Source organism: Humulus lupulus, chromosome 5, assembly GCF_963169125.1.
Source record: "Humulus lupulus chromosome 5, drHumLupu1.1, whole genome shotgun sequence".
In the NCBI taxonomy this organism is placed as follows: Eukaryota; Viridiplantae; Streptophyta; class Magnoliopsida; order Rosales; family Cannabaceae; genus Humulus; species Humulus lupulus.
In genome coordinates, this window is record NC_084797.1 from 226433658 (window position 1) to 226447346 (window position 13689).

General features: G+C 33.4%; 2 protein-coding genes across 2 annotated transcripts; one reads left to right on the forward strand and one right to left on the reverse strand.

Annotated features, from left to right (window-relative positions):
• The first annotated feature begins 1659 nt into the window (after positions 1–1659).
• LOC133778278 (AT-hook motif nuclear-localized protein 26) lies at positions 1660–3447 on the forward strand. The gene has a single exon (XM_062218156.1). It carries the CDS (start codon positions 2096–2098, stop codon positions 3002–3004), a length of 909 nt encoding a protein of 302 aa, XP_062074140.1. The 5' UTR covers positions 1660–2095; the 3' UTR covers positions 3005–3447.
• A 2416-nt stretch (positions 3448–5863) lies between these two features.
• Positions 5864–13325, reverse strand: LOC133778279 (kinesin-like protein KIN-UA). The gene is made up of 19 exons (XM_062218157.1): positions 12882–13325; positions 11899–11999; positions 11666–11788; positions 11353–11538; positions 10959–11180; positions 10694–10850; positions 9989–10138; positions 9786–9874; positions 9261–9464; positions 8848–8994; positions 8193–8321; positions 7940–8071; positions 7645–7783; positions 7443–7535; positions 7105–7230; positions 6864–6989; positions 6629–6772; positions 6401–6529; positions 5864–6306 (listed from the first exon to the last, which is right to left on the reverse strand). The coding sequence occupies exons 1-19, from the start codon at positions 13087–13089 to the stop codon at positions 6146–6148; spliced, it is 2766 nt and encodes a 921-aa protein (XP_062074141.1). The 5' UTR covers positions 13090–13325; the 3' UTR covers positions 5864–6145.
• Positions 13326–13689: the final 364 nt, after the last annotated feature.

Below are 13689 nucleotides of genomic sequence, written 5' to 3' on the forward strand. Positions count from 1 at the left end.
ATTTGTAAAATAAATTTCAAATAATTTTTCAATGTTAAAATTATATATTTTTTATGTTTTTATTAATTAATTAAAATTGAGATAAAATTAGTATAAAATATAAATTTTTTCACCAAAAATACTACTTAGTAACTTAAATATAAGAATATTTCAAATTATTACTCACTAACTTTTGCTACTAAAAAATCTATTTAATGGTTTAAGTGCAATATTTCAGCCTACTTATTGACTATTTTCACTAAAAAAATTACTTAGTGACCTAAGTGCAACTTTTCAGACTACTTAATAATTTTTGCCGCAAATTTCTCTAGAAAATATTATTAATGTACTTGAGTTTAAATGATTCAGATTTATTAGAAGTGAAGTGTTCCTCACTTTCCAATCATTTATAATTATAAGGATATATATTTATATACTCATTAAATTAATAAGAGCCAGTGTAAATATATGTACCTAATTAAGCTAGCTTCTTCTCTAATATTAGGATTAACAAATAATTTACAATTATATATGTGTGTAAGTTAAAATACAAGTATACATATTTCGTTCATTACACTTTAGATAATTTAAATTAAGTTTTGGGATCGGGTAATCGTAAAATCATGAGCTAGCTATATATACTACTAACTTCTAATATATAGGTTAAAAAGTTGATGGGACTCAATCTAGTTTTATTAAGTTTATTAAATTTAAGCAATTTATTAAAGAGAGATTCTAGTCAAGCATTTTAAAATTATCATAACTACAGAAATAAAAATATTGCTGTATTTTTTATTGGTAGAAAAAAATATTGCTGATTTAATAAATGATATTGATCAGTGACAGAGTTGTAACATAATGAAATTTTAGGAAAGAACTGTCCAGATGTGTTATTATATAGATATGACAAATAATCTTGCCGGAGATTATGGGTTGAGTTCATATTTACATGTTATGTTTTGTAAAATATTCATTTTAAAATCATTTTATAAAATAATTTTATTTTGATAATTCTTTCACTCTTCATAAGAATAATAGTTGAAAATAAACCTATTTTATTTTACAAAATGATAGTCAAAAGTGTGTTAGGTAAAGTTTATAATAATGTGTGAAAAACTATATTACAACAAAATTATAAACAAGAAGCTATATATAAAGCGATTTAAAAAGGCTATTTTTGTGAATATCCTAAAATTAATTAACCATCTTACATATACTTTATTTATAATTAATGTACTTATTAAGTCTATTATTTTGTTTTTGGAATAATAATATACATATTCAATAATAAGATAAATATATATTATATTATACCATATGATAAGCAACCTTAAAGCTAGCTCGTTAAAATTATATTTAAAAATTAAAATTGAGAGGAGAAAGATGATGAAGAAAAGGATAAGGAAGACAAATTAAAGTTATAAGGTTAATTATTGGCTAAAAAGAGTAGAAGTGGGAGTAGTAGAGGACAAATGAAAAGAAAAGTTGAATTTGGAGATAATTAATTATATTACCTACTTAGGAATATGTGGACTTTTTAAAAATAATTTGAAGACAATATTAATTAATTGATTAAGCATCGTAATTAATTTGAGAGAGAGAGAGAGAGAGGTGGGGACCCATCCACCGCCCATGAGCACGCAGTTCTACCGAAACAAAACCCATTCCCGATCTATTTTTCTCAATCTAACCCTAACCCAATACTTAACAGCTATAGCTATACAATATTAGAGAAGCCGAGACAGAGCTAGAGAAACCCCAAAATCATCTTCAACAAACACCTCCCCAAGCTCTCCAAGCTCCACATACCAGAAAACCCTTTTCAACAATTAAGATCACGAAGATGAAGATGATGATGGTGGTGGTGGTGGTGGTGGTGGTGGACCGGCCATGACACACCAAAATCTCTCTATGCTACTTCTTTACAACTCTTTCTTTCTCATCACCAAAGCCGGCCTAGTTAGTACTACTGCTAATATCTAGAACAGCAATATATATATATATATATAAATAGATAGATAGATCCAAGAGTCTTAATTTTGTTCTTGAATTATTATTAGGGTAATAATTCTTCGTACTGATATAAACATATATATAGTTATAGTTATATATAAATATGGATGCCCATTCTCTTCCACCTCCTTTCCACACAAGAGACTTTCACTTCCATCAACAACAATTCCAGCAGCAGCACAACTCGGAAGATGAGCAAACCGGGAGCAGCATAAACCACCTCACCAAAACCCCCAAGAGAGATCGCGGTGACGAAGATGACGGCAGTGGCGGAGACCACTCCGGTGGTAAAGACCTAGTCTCTGGCTCGGGCGACGACCAAGACAAGATGATGTCTCGGCGCCCGAGAGGAAGACCAGCCGGATCCAAGAACAAGCCCAAACCACCCATCATCATCACACGCGACAGCGCCAACGCTCTCCGTACTCACGTCATGGAGATCGCCGATGGCTGCGACATCGTCGAGAGTGTCGCTACCTTCGCGCGCCGCCGCCAGCGCGGTGTCTGCATTATGAGCGGTACAGGTACTGTCACCAACGTCACTCTCCGCCAGCCGGCTTCCCCGGGAGCTATTGTCACTTTGCACGGCCGGTTTGAAATCTTGTCACTTGCCGGGAGCTTCCTGCCTCCGCCGGCTCCACCGGCGGCTACCGGACTGACGATTTACTTGGCTGGGGGACAAGGGCAGGTCGTTGGGGGAAGCGTTGTGGGAACGCTTATTGCTTCTGGGCCGGTGGTTGTTATGGCGGCTTCGTTTAGTAACGCAGCCTACGAGAGGCTGCCGTTGGAGGAGGAAGAAGCGGCTATGCCAATGCAAGGTGGAGGGAGTCTTGGGTCTCCTACCGGCGGCGGAGTTGGGCACGGACAAGGGCAGAATCCGCAGTTAATGACGGCGGCGGATCAGGCGAACTCGAGTGGACCAGGTCTGTTTCATGGGCTGCCGCCTAATCTACTCAATTCCATTCAAATGCCATCTGAGGCTTATTGGGCCACTGGTAGACCTCCTTTCTAATTGAGTACTCAACTACAACTATATATATATAGATATCTATACATATATCAGTTGATCATCATCGTCGTCGTCGTCATCATCATGGCCTTCTTCATTCCTAGAAATCATTACCAAGTACTATATACATATAGGTATGTGTATGTGTAGCTATATATGTGTATATATATCTAGCTATATATATGTATGTGTATGTAGGAATTAAGTAGCTAGTAGAGGAGTTATTTGGGTTTGTCGGGCGAGAGCAAAAGCTTAATATTTCAGGTTTTTCTTTTATTTTTTATTTGAAAGATTTTTGTACTCTTTTCCTTTTTTGGGTTTAGTTTCGTTTCTCATTTTGATGACAAGTTTCACCTTGTTGATTGATGAAGGACTTTGTATATTTCATGATGAATTTATTATGTCGAGTTAGATTAGTTCTCTAAAACTTTATTGTATGTTAATTAGCTTTGCTAGCTCCAATGAATTGTTTTTTTTTTCTGGGTCAAATACTATTATTACGTGCCATATAGTTTTAAGTAGTTGACCATAGATCATGATTTCGTACAATAAAACTCGTGTCTAATTATTATTACAGATAACATTGGTTAATTCTCCTTCGATAATTAAGACTTTATTATAAGCGCTATAAATGTATATATATATATATATATATAAAAATTCAAATACATGTGCCAAACTAGCTAGATATAATCCATATCTATATTTTTAGGAAGACTGAAGAAACTTAATTAATGTATATATTTCAAAATATATCATATGTATAGTTTTCGCTCTTAATTATGCTTATAATTTTGTGGAAGAACGGAGTTAAACTTTTCAATCTGCTCAACTTATTTTCTGATATAATTATTACTTCATGGCGCCATTGCCATCTTATATATCATATGCATCTTATGTCTCTCTATATGTATATTATGTATTTATTTGTATATATATATAGCATGATAATTATTATAGTAGTTATGGAATTAAATATAGTGTCTATTTATTAGTGAATTATTGATGACACAAAATCTATAATCTAAAACTATATATAACATTAACTTGAAGTTATTTTATCGATCGGTTTATATATAGCACTTTATAATTCATATATTTAAATTTGAAGAGAAACGTGACATTTATTATATTAACTTATCCACATTATTGCGATGTGTTAATATATAAATATGTACATACATATGTATAATATAAGTAATTTATTATAAGTTTTGATAAACCGTTATATATTTGAAGTCTTGAATCCTATAATATTACGTGGATGAATGGTGATTATTTGATGTTGATAATTAACAAGTTTGAGGCCTTAATTATAATTATTATACTACTAATCATGTTGTGTGTGTATAGGAGAGAAAAAGCAAAGAGGTATGGGCTTGATTATAGATCTTCTCCATATATATTGTATGCAATCAATAAGAGAAGAAAGAAGAGAGATTTTGAAGTACGTGAATGTGTGTGTGTATATATACATAGGATATGGAGACATGAAAATATTTGGGTACTGGTATACACGTGCACTGCTCTGATGAAAGTTCCTTTACGAGGCAAACAACATCAAACAACAACACTTCCATTAAAAGCCCACAACACATGTATATGTATGTGTCTATAAATATATATATATATATATAATTATATGTATATATATATATAATGTGTTTCTCTCGATCTCTCAGCTGCTTTTAAAGTAGTAAGAAGACCCTTATCTATCTTTATTTAGATCTTGGGTTCAGAGAATCAAGCTATTGGGCAGCTGTACCTCAAAACTCTTAGCTAGTCCCACTCGATCCCATTCCCTCATTCATACATCTCTTCTTTCCTTATATATAAAATACAACACAACGCATCTATTTTTTTGCAATATCGGTGCATTTTTTTTCTATTTCCGGCACCTGGATGGATATAACCCCAAATTTTTTTATATGACGATGTACATTATAGTTATCTAGAACATCTTACAAATTTTAAAAAAATTCCGAATAAATTACGGTGCTGTTTCTAAATATATTCAGAATTTCTTAAAAATTTGCAGGATATTCTAAAGACGTACAATGTTAACCATCATATAAAAAAATTGGAATTATATCTATCCAGGTGCCGAAAATAGAAAAAAGATACATCGGTATTGCAAAAAAATATCCCATTACAGGGTTAATCTTGTTCATATAATTAGCTAGAAAATAAGTTTTTTGTACGTATAAATAAATTTTGGTATAATATACACAATACTAAAAAAATGGAACAATTTACCTCATTTACAAAAAAGACATACTCATCATCTAAAATAATTATGACATATTATACAAGCATAGAACTCTTACATATAAATATATTTGTGTGTGTGTATATATATATATATATAAATATATATCATTTTTATTGTTTTTGCCTTATTTGACTCGTGGTCAGCTCACTAAAGAAAAATATTACTACATCGCATGAGTTACAAATGCCATAAAAAAAGTTTGTACGTAGGAAAAGGTAAACATATGATAACTTATTCCAACAATGTTGTGTTTTGTGGCAGTTTTAACTTTTATTATTGACGATAATTGGTATACCATATTAGAATACCATTCTTGGAGTTTAGTTATAGAAAACTTATTGGCTACTGATTGATTTTAATGATTGTTTCTATTATATTACCCATTATTTTAAAGTCGTGTTAATTTCTTTGGAAACTTGCTTCTTTTTATAATAATAATTATTAGTTCTAATCATTGATGGGTATACAAAAATGTATAGTACAAATTCACCATATATAAATAGTAACACTTTATAGATATTATCACAAATTAATAGAGATAAGCAACTGCTTCATGAGGAGCTCTAATTAGGATGGTAATATGAGAATAATGAATGGACTAACTAATAATAATAATAATAATAAGCACAAACTACATGTTATCTATTTTCTTTTTCCTATTTATTTCTATACAAATAAATATACAAACTGAATGGAAGCTACAATTAAATGCAAAGGGCCACACCTAGTTAAAAATCTACAACCATGAGACAATAATCATAATAATATCATCAACGAGTTTGACCATATAAAACCAAAATGGAGCAGCTGATCAAGACAAAGGCAGGAACTACAGCTAGAAGTGCCTGACAGTAGTGTGTCTCTCACCCTCATCAATAATCGATTCGAAGGCGTATCAGTTCGGCGATGAAAGTGGGGCTGGAAGACAGTGTTCTTTGTGCAAGATTCCTAATGTCTTCTCGTGGACAATCTCGCGAAATGCGCACCAACTCCCATAGAGCACCCCCAATGATCATGTCTTTAGAGTTTACTTCTGCAGATAGGGCAAATGTGCAAGTAGTTTCAGCCAATATGATAGCTTATTATTATTAGTTCATGGTGAAGGAAGTAAAAGAAGAAAAATATACCATGTTGTGCCAAGTGACATAGTGCAAGTTCGATATGGCGCCTGATGGCTGAGGCTTCATTGTTAGCGTTCTGTACAATCCATGGCAGCGCACCATCCTCGATTAAAAGAGACTTTCCAGTCTTTGTTCCTGAATGATTTTAAAACAAGTATAATTCAGTCATTAGAATCTTAATCATACCCTGAATTTCTTTTAATCAAAATGGTGTTTAATTCTTCGCCTTGTTACCTTGGGTAGACGCTCTGGACTCGCACTTTGCAAAGTTTGCTATTCCACGAGCAACTTGTGCAAGAACATCCGGATGACCACTTCTGACCATTCCTAGCAACGCTTTGATACCACCTTCACCCCTCAGCTTGGTTTGTAATTTATCTGAATGAGAAATGATTTTGTTATACTAAAACTGATTCAAATATGGTAAGGTAACCTTCATAACTAGTGTTAAAACATCTTGAGACTATACCATTTCCGCATAGGTTAGCAATCGCTCCAGCAACCATTCGAAGGGTTTGTGCATCTTCGGCATTTGCTGCTGTTATTGATAGTAAACTAATTCCTCCCTGCGCCATTATCAGCTCCTGATTGGTTTCTGATAAGAAAGTTCAAAGAAAATCAGAGCTGAAACTCGTGTTTGTTCTCAGGGCAAAGTTGTCAATGATCACACACATTCTATAAACCATTCGTAGCAGACATAGAAATTTTACCGTTCATGGCAAGATTAGCAATTGCACCCGCTGCAACTCTATGTATTGTTTCATCCTCGGTGCTTTTCAGTAGCATCAGCAAGGATGTTAGACCTCCAGCTTGTACAATCTTCTCTTGATTTGATTCTGAGCATTAGATAGAGTAATATAATTTCTCACTGATGGTATTATTTATTTTACTTGCAAATACTTGTACCATGTCGATAATTTGTCTATAAACAAAGCTCGGTACATATTTCGTTTTATATATGAACAGAGCTTGATGGCATGGGCAATATTTTGAAAAAAATAAAAACTAAGAAGATGCTTGTGATGAAGGGGGTAAGTTGCATATTCACCTTCAGCTGCAAGATTTGCTACAACTTTAACAGCGTGTATTCGCACATCAGGATCTTCTGCTTCTAGCAGAGATAAGATCTTTTGCAATCCCACTGCAGTATATTGCATTTTATTATTTGAAACAAGAGCAATAGATCCATGAGTTTAAATTATTACTGGAAGAGAACATTTTCCTAGCAGCACAAGAACAAGCTATACTACCTTGTTCAAAGAGTTGCGCTATAGAGGATTTCTCTTCATTTCCTGATTCTTTCAGCTGTGATTGCCTCACTTGTTCCATAAGAGAATCTAGACCGCCAAGAATTTTCCCAGGCTCACTCAGGTCTAGTTGTTTTCTTGTCTACAAATGAATATATTACCGGTTAAAATCCACATTTCAGATACCATATGTTTATGGTCACCATTCACACTTGTACTTTTGGTAGCTTCACTAATTTTGAATACACACGCACACACGCATATGTATAAATATAAAATGTTACACTTAGTAACATACCTCATCAGCTTCAAAACTTATTTGCATCAATTGACTTTGTAGCATAGTGATTTCTTCTTCCAGTTTCTCTTTTCGATGTGTCTCTTCTTCCAACATCTTGCGTAGCTTCAAGATTTCAGAATTCCCCACTGCCTGGTGCTTACAATAAAGTAAATATGTAACATAATGCTGAAAGAAATATATGTGGAGCATGGAAGATATGGGAGTGCAGAAAGAACGAATTAGAGTTATAAGAAGAGAGGAAGAAACATACCTCTGACCTTTTCCATTGAGAAAGTTGATTTTTTAGAATATTGATTTCCTCTTCAGCATTCTTCCTTAGAAGAGTTTCTTTCTGAAGCATTTTTTTGAGTTCAACAACTTCCTCTAGAGCAGACAAATTCTGTGAAATAAATTTCCGGAGACACATTACAATATAATTTAAAATGTTAGTTGAATTGGAGAGTGAAAGAAGAGACCAGATATGGCATGAAAATCAGAAGCCTAAGTGATCATTTAAGATAAGCCTCACATCCATTTCTAAACAGTTCTGCTACCGTTATCTATTATTCCATATATTAAGTTTAAGACATTATAATAAAGCAACATATTCATCACTTTATAAGCCAATTTTTTAATGACTGAGATATTAAGATGATCAAAAGCAACAGTGAATACTTTATATCAAATAAATTCCCACCATTTATTTTAGTGCTTGTTTTTGTTCTAGTTGAATTAGACATGTATAATTATTACATCATTAGAGACATCAGTGCAGCCAAACATGCTTTATGGTGGATCAGAGTACAGAATAAGTAAAATGTGTTGTTTGATTTGATGCCTTATTTTTCCAACTTCTGTGATGATAATAGAGGTATCATTCAGAAACAATTATATAGGAAGCTCTTTTTCTCATCTAATATAATTACCTCTTTGTTAGATGTCACATCAGTGCCATTATCTTTTGCTCCATTTGCGATTTTGTCACTGCCATGGTTTCGCTGATTCATCATCAATTGCTCTTCAAGCTTCTTTATGGATTCCATGTAATCTTTCTGATACTTTAATCTTTCCTTCTGCAAATACAAAAAAAAAAAGAGGATTACAACAATTAAAACAACTATAGGCACTTATCAGATCAGAAGTTCATGTATTAAAAAAAACAAGGAGACCTGAGCTACTTTTCTTGCTTATAAAAAATAATAAAATGAAAAGCTGTTAAGACCAATTAGCTTTTAAGAAATTTTAACACATGAAGGAACACACTTGAAGAGACAAATAAACATGCCAGAATTTTCAAAGGAACACAATGCTTCTGGATAATATTAACACAAATATTTACCTCCAAGGCTTCTGCATAATTCCTTTCAGTCTCAGAAATCTGATTTTGTGCCTCTATGGTTATTCTCTCAATTTCATCCTTAAATGCTTTCTGCTGCCTTTCATGTTCCACAATAAGTTTATCTAATTGTATATCTAGCCTTCTGGATAAACTTTTGTAATCGAATTCCTCCTTCAGTTTCAACATATTTTCCACCTTCATAGCCTATCAAGAGAGATTATTTTAGTGTCTTCTTCAGAATGAAGGAATCAAATGATCAAACTTCATTGTTATGTTTGCACAAAACTCCCTAGAAAATTTTCTCATGCTGCTCTCAGTCGGATAATGAAGACTCAAGGACATAAATAAATATTCATGAAAACCCCTATTGACTGTTTTGGCACCAAAAAAGCTTAAGAAAACACATTTCAATCACTGCGTTCCACTTTTCAAAATAATGCAGAAATACGCTAGTAAAGACTAAATCAGCTCGACCAGCTGTGGACCCTAATTATAAAGAAAAATGGAAATGACTTAGAAACACACCCGTTGTCCAAACATAATAGTACTAGTTGTTTCTCCTCGATGGCGTGGGGAAGGACCAATGGTAATTATTAGTGAAGTTCTTGCTGTGCCTGTTAATACCACGAGTAGAAAATATTGAGCAATAACCTAACCATTTCGACAAAACTGAATACATATTGACCACAAGAAATGAATTCTTTTATTTGGCATTTATTTACTCTTACCTCCAAAGGAATCCCGAAGTAATCTCGTAAGCTTTGAATCACGCACTGGGACATGTGCACTATTTTCTGCCAGTGCATTAATGCACTTCCCTAGTGCACTTAAAGAAAGATTGATTGATTTTGCTTCCTCTAACGTATGTCCTTCACTTCCTGCAAAACACTCCATTTAAAAAACCAAATAAGTGATTAAAAATTATGAAGGTAAAATCACTTTGAAAAAGCTCCCTTACTATAAACACACATGAATTAATCTTCAAACAATTTTATACCAAAAGTTGCCTTAAATGTAAAGAAACTTTGCTTCCAGCAAAAAATGTGAAGAAACTTTGCTAAATGCATTAGATTCAAGACTTGAACTCAAGGATGAGCATGCTGGCCACACTGAATGGAGTTGCTCATTCCATTTACCATCCTTCTACTAAAGTTCACTAGTGTCTAAGAAACCATTAATTAATTCCAACATGGTTAATTGCTCATAAGTATGTCTTATTTTGTTATTTTTATCAATCCTGATGGAGAATCAAGGAGGCAACTTGATTGGATTTTGCATCCTTACATTACATGTCATTGTAGGAAAAGAATTGCAAGTTGGTATAAACTGTGGAGAAAAACTGCCTCAGTTTAAAGCATATGAATAAAGGCCAGTCAACAAAGCAAACAATAAAAAAGACTCATTTTGTAATAAGAAATTCAAACACTCATTACCTGACTTATCAATACGCTCTGAACCAGCTAGATCGACTACAACTAACTTGCCCTTCCGAACTAAAGGAGCCTTTAGAGTTTTACTTATGTGGGAATTGTTACCATTTTCATTCAAAAGAGTTGAATCTCTTCCTTTCACATGCCTTTTCACGTTTACCTGTAGCAGTTTATGTGATTGTTAATGCTCCACCTTAAACAATTTAAAACTTTTAAAATTTGGAACCATCAAAGTACCAAGAAATAAGAATTACACATTAAGTATTACCATCAAAATAGCATGACTACGAGAAGATTCTGTGTTCAATTTTGTATTTGCAGCAAAACGGTGAGCCTCTCCAAGTCTTAATAGTTCCACAAAACTCATATGGTCCCGAATTTCAATTATTGTAGCCCCTGGTAGAGAAACATCTCCAGTTTTGGGGTCTTCCACTATGGAAATGTTATCATTTGCAGGATCAAGAAGGTCCTGTATAGTTTCCATATAAAGCTGCAAGCATAGATGGAAAAAAAAACTAGGATCATTTGGAAAATATTATAAATTAATCAAAGCATAAAACAAGTTTGATTGTTTATCAAAACAAATATCTGACAATGCATATACAAAAGAATATGACTATGTATAAACAAATATAAAAGAATTTGCCTCAAAATATAACAACCTGCAAATATGAAACTGACACAGAATCAGTCTCTAGAGAAATATCTGCTAAAATGTCCTCCATTGCGCGCACCATTATACCACGAGCAGCTGTGTCTTCTTCTCCAAGTCTTCCAAGAGTATATGTTTTACCTGTACCAGTCTGCCCATATGCCATGACTGTCCCATTATAACCATCCAGGACACTCTGGGAAAAGAGAATTATAAAGTTTTATGTTACTTAATGAAATATCTACAAAAATATAGTTTGTATTGTAAAAGTGCTATGCATAAGTACAACACTTGTAATGAAAGTAAATTTGATGTAGATGCACCTCCACAACAGGTTTTGCCACAACTTCATAAACACGTTTTTGTGATGCAAACTCAGTTAGCACCTCATCAAACTCGAATGTATCAGAGTCCCAATTGTTTTTCCTTAATTTCAACCTTTTAAGCTGATAACAAAAGAAAAAGAATCTAATTTAGTTACCACAAGCATCAGAAAATACTGTCTGCAGATGGTTGGCAACTGTTACCAAAAACACCATATATTGCAGCAGGGTACCTCTGACTGTAACTCTACACAATCAGCAAAGTCAGCATCCGCTATCAATTCCTCCGAATTTCGGGGTCTCAATCTTACAGCAACTCGAACTCTTCCAGGAACTACATCCATCCACATATAGAACAATAAAGTGGAATTAATTAAATTATAAATTTGACATTTTATTAAAGGTAATCATAATTTCTCTTTGATTAAAGACAACTAGGCAGGCAAGTACAATAATGGGACAGCCAACGGCAAAAATATGTGGACTAAAAAAATACAATGATAATAATCTTTTTTTTGTTGATAAAAAGAATATTTTTAACAATGACAACAACTTAGCATTGAACAAAATAAAATTTAAGCAGGGGATATAGCAAGAAATGTTGGAAATTTGCAAAGTGCTATAAGAAGTAAACCAAAACAAAAAAACTGCACATGAATCAGACTACAGGCTTTTTTTTCTTTTTCTGTTAGGAAAATTTGGCCATTGATTAATTTTCCTGCAAATCTAACCATGAAAAGCCAAGGCTTTTCTGCAACTAAAAAGTGATTCCAGATAGTAGATACCATATGCAGTTACACAATTGAATGACTGCATGACTTCATTGCAAATCCATTTGAAAGAGAAGAAAAGTTATCAAAATCTTGTCATCATTATTATTATAATAATTTTAAATAAAGTTACCAAATTTAGAAACTGCATCTACATCAAGTCAAAAGAAATCTAAATTCACAGGACCCAAATGCAGATTGACTAAGAATTCCAAATCCAATAATTCTATTGCTTAGCATCATGGAAAACTAAAACATCACAGCTTGACACCACAGTGTCCAATTGCAAAGCAAGTTTAAAAGCTCCCATCACCAAAAGTTAAAAAAAGGCATATACCATATACACATTTTCTTTAATTCTCAAACAAGAAGCAAAATCATATGAAATGGGAGAGCCAAGATCTCAATCATATTCTTCAATTAAAAACAGAAGAGAAGAAACCAACCTCCTGCATCGTCCTTGGCGGCTGCAGTGGAGCCACCCATTGAGCCGGTACTGCTGCGGCGGACCCCAGAAGAAGACAAAGGCTTGGATTTGACAGAAGAAGAAGAAGAAGACTTGGGATTGGAGTTAACAGAGAGAGGCCTGTCGACCTTGAGTGAGCTCCTCTGAGCACCACCATTCCGGTGATTAAAGCCACCAGAAGCAGCCATTGCAAAGAAAGAAAAAGACTTTTAAACAAAATTTCAAAACAAGTGACAATCACAAGCTCAAAAATCCATAGACAAAGAATGTGAGCTGAAAATTGAAGGAACCCAGATAAACTAAAGCTCTGACAAATTTGAAAGTTAAAGAGAAACCCAGAAACAGAAAGACCCAAGTGCGTATTGTGAAATTGAAGAAAACCCCACAAAGAGTTAAGCTTTGAAATGGGTGTATTTGAATGCAGAGAGAGAGAGAGAGAGTGAGAAAGAGAAAGGTTATTACTTTAGCAGTAAAGCGATTTAGGTAGTAGTGGACCAAGTCCGGAATCGTGTTAGACGTGACTCAGATAAACTCGGAGCTTAAGCTAACTTACTAGTACAGTCTTAAGTATTATTAGTATTTAGTTCTATTAACTGTAAAAACACTAGTGTTCCAACCCAGACCCAAAAAAAATTGTTTTTTTTTTGTTGGTTAATACTTTTGTTTTTATTAATTTTAAATAATTTTTCATATAATTCACACGAAGAGTTGTGGGGCCCGGATTCTGCTCAACTCATCAACCTATTAAATTAAATACGTTTTGAAACTAAAATTACAAAAATGCCCTT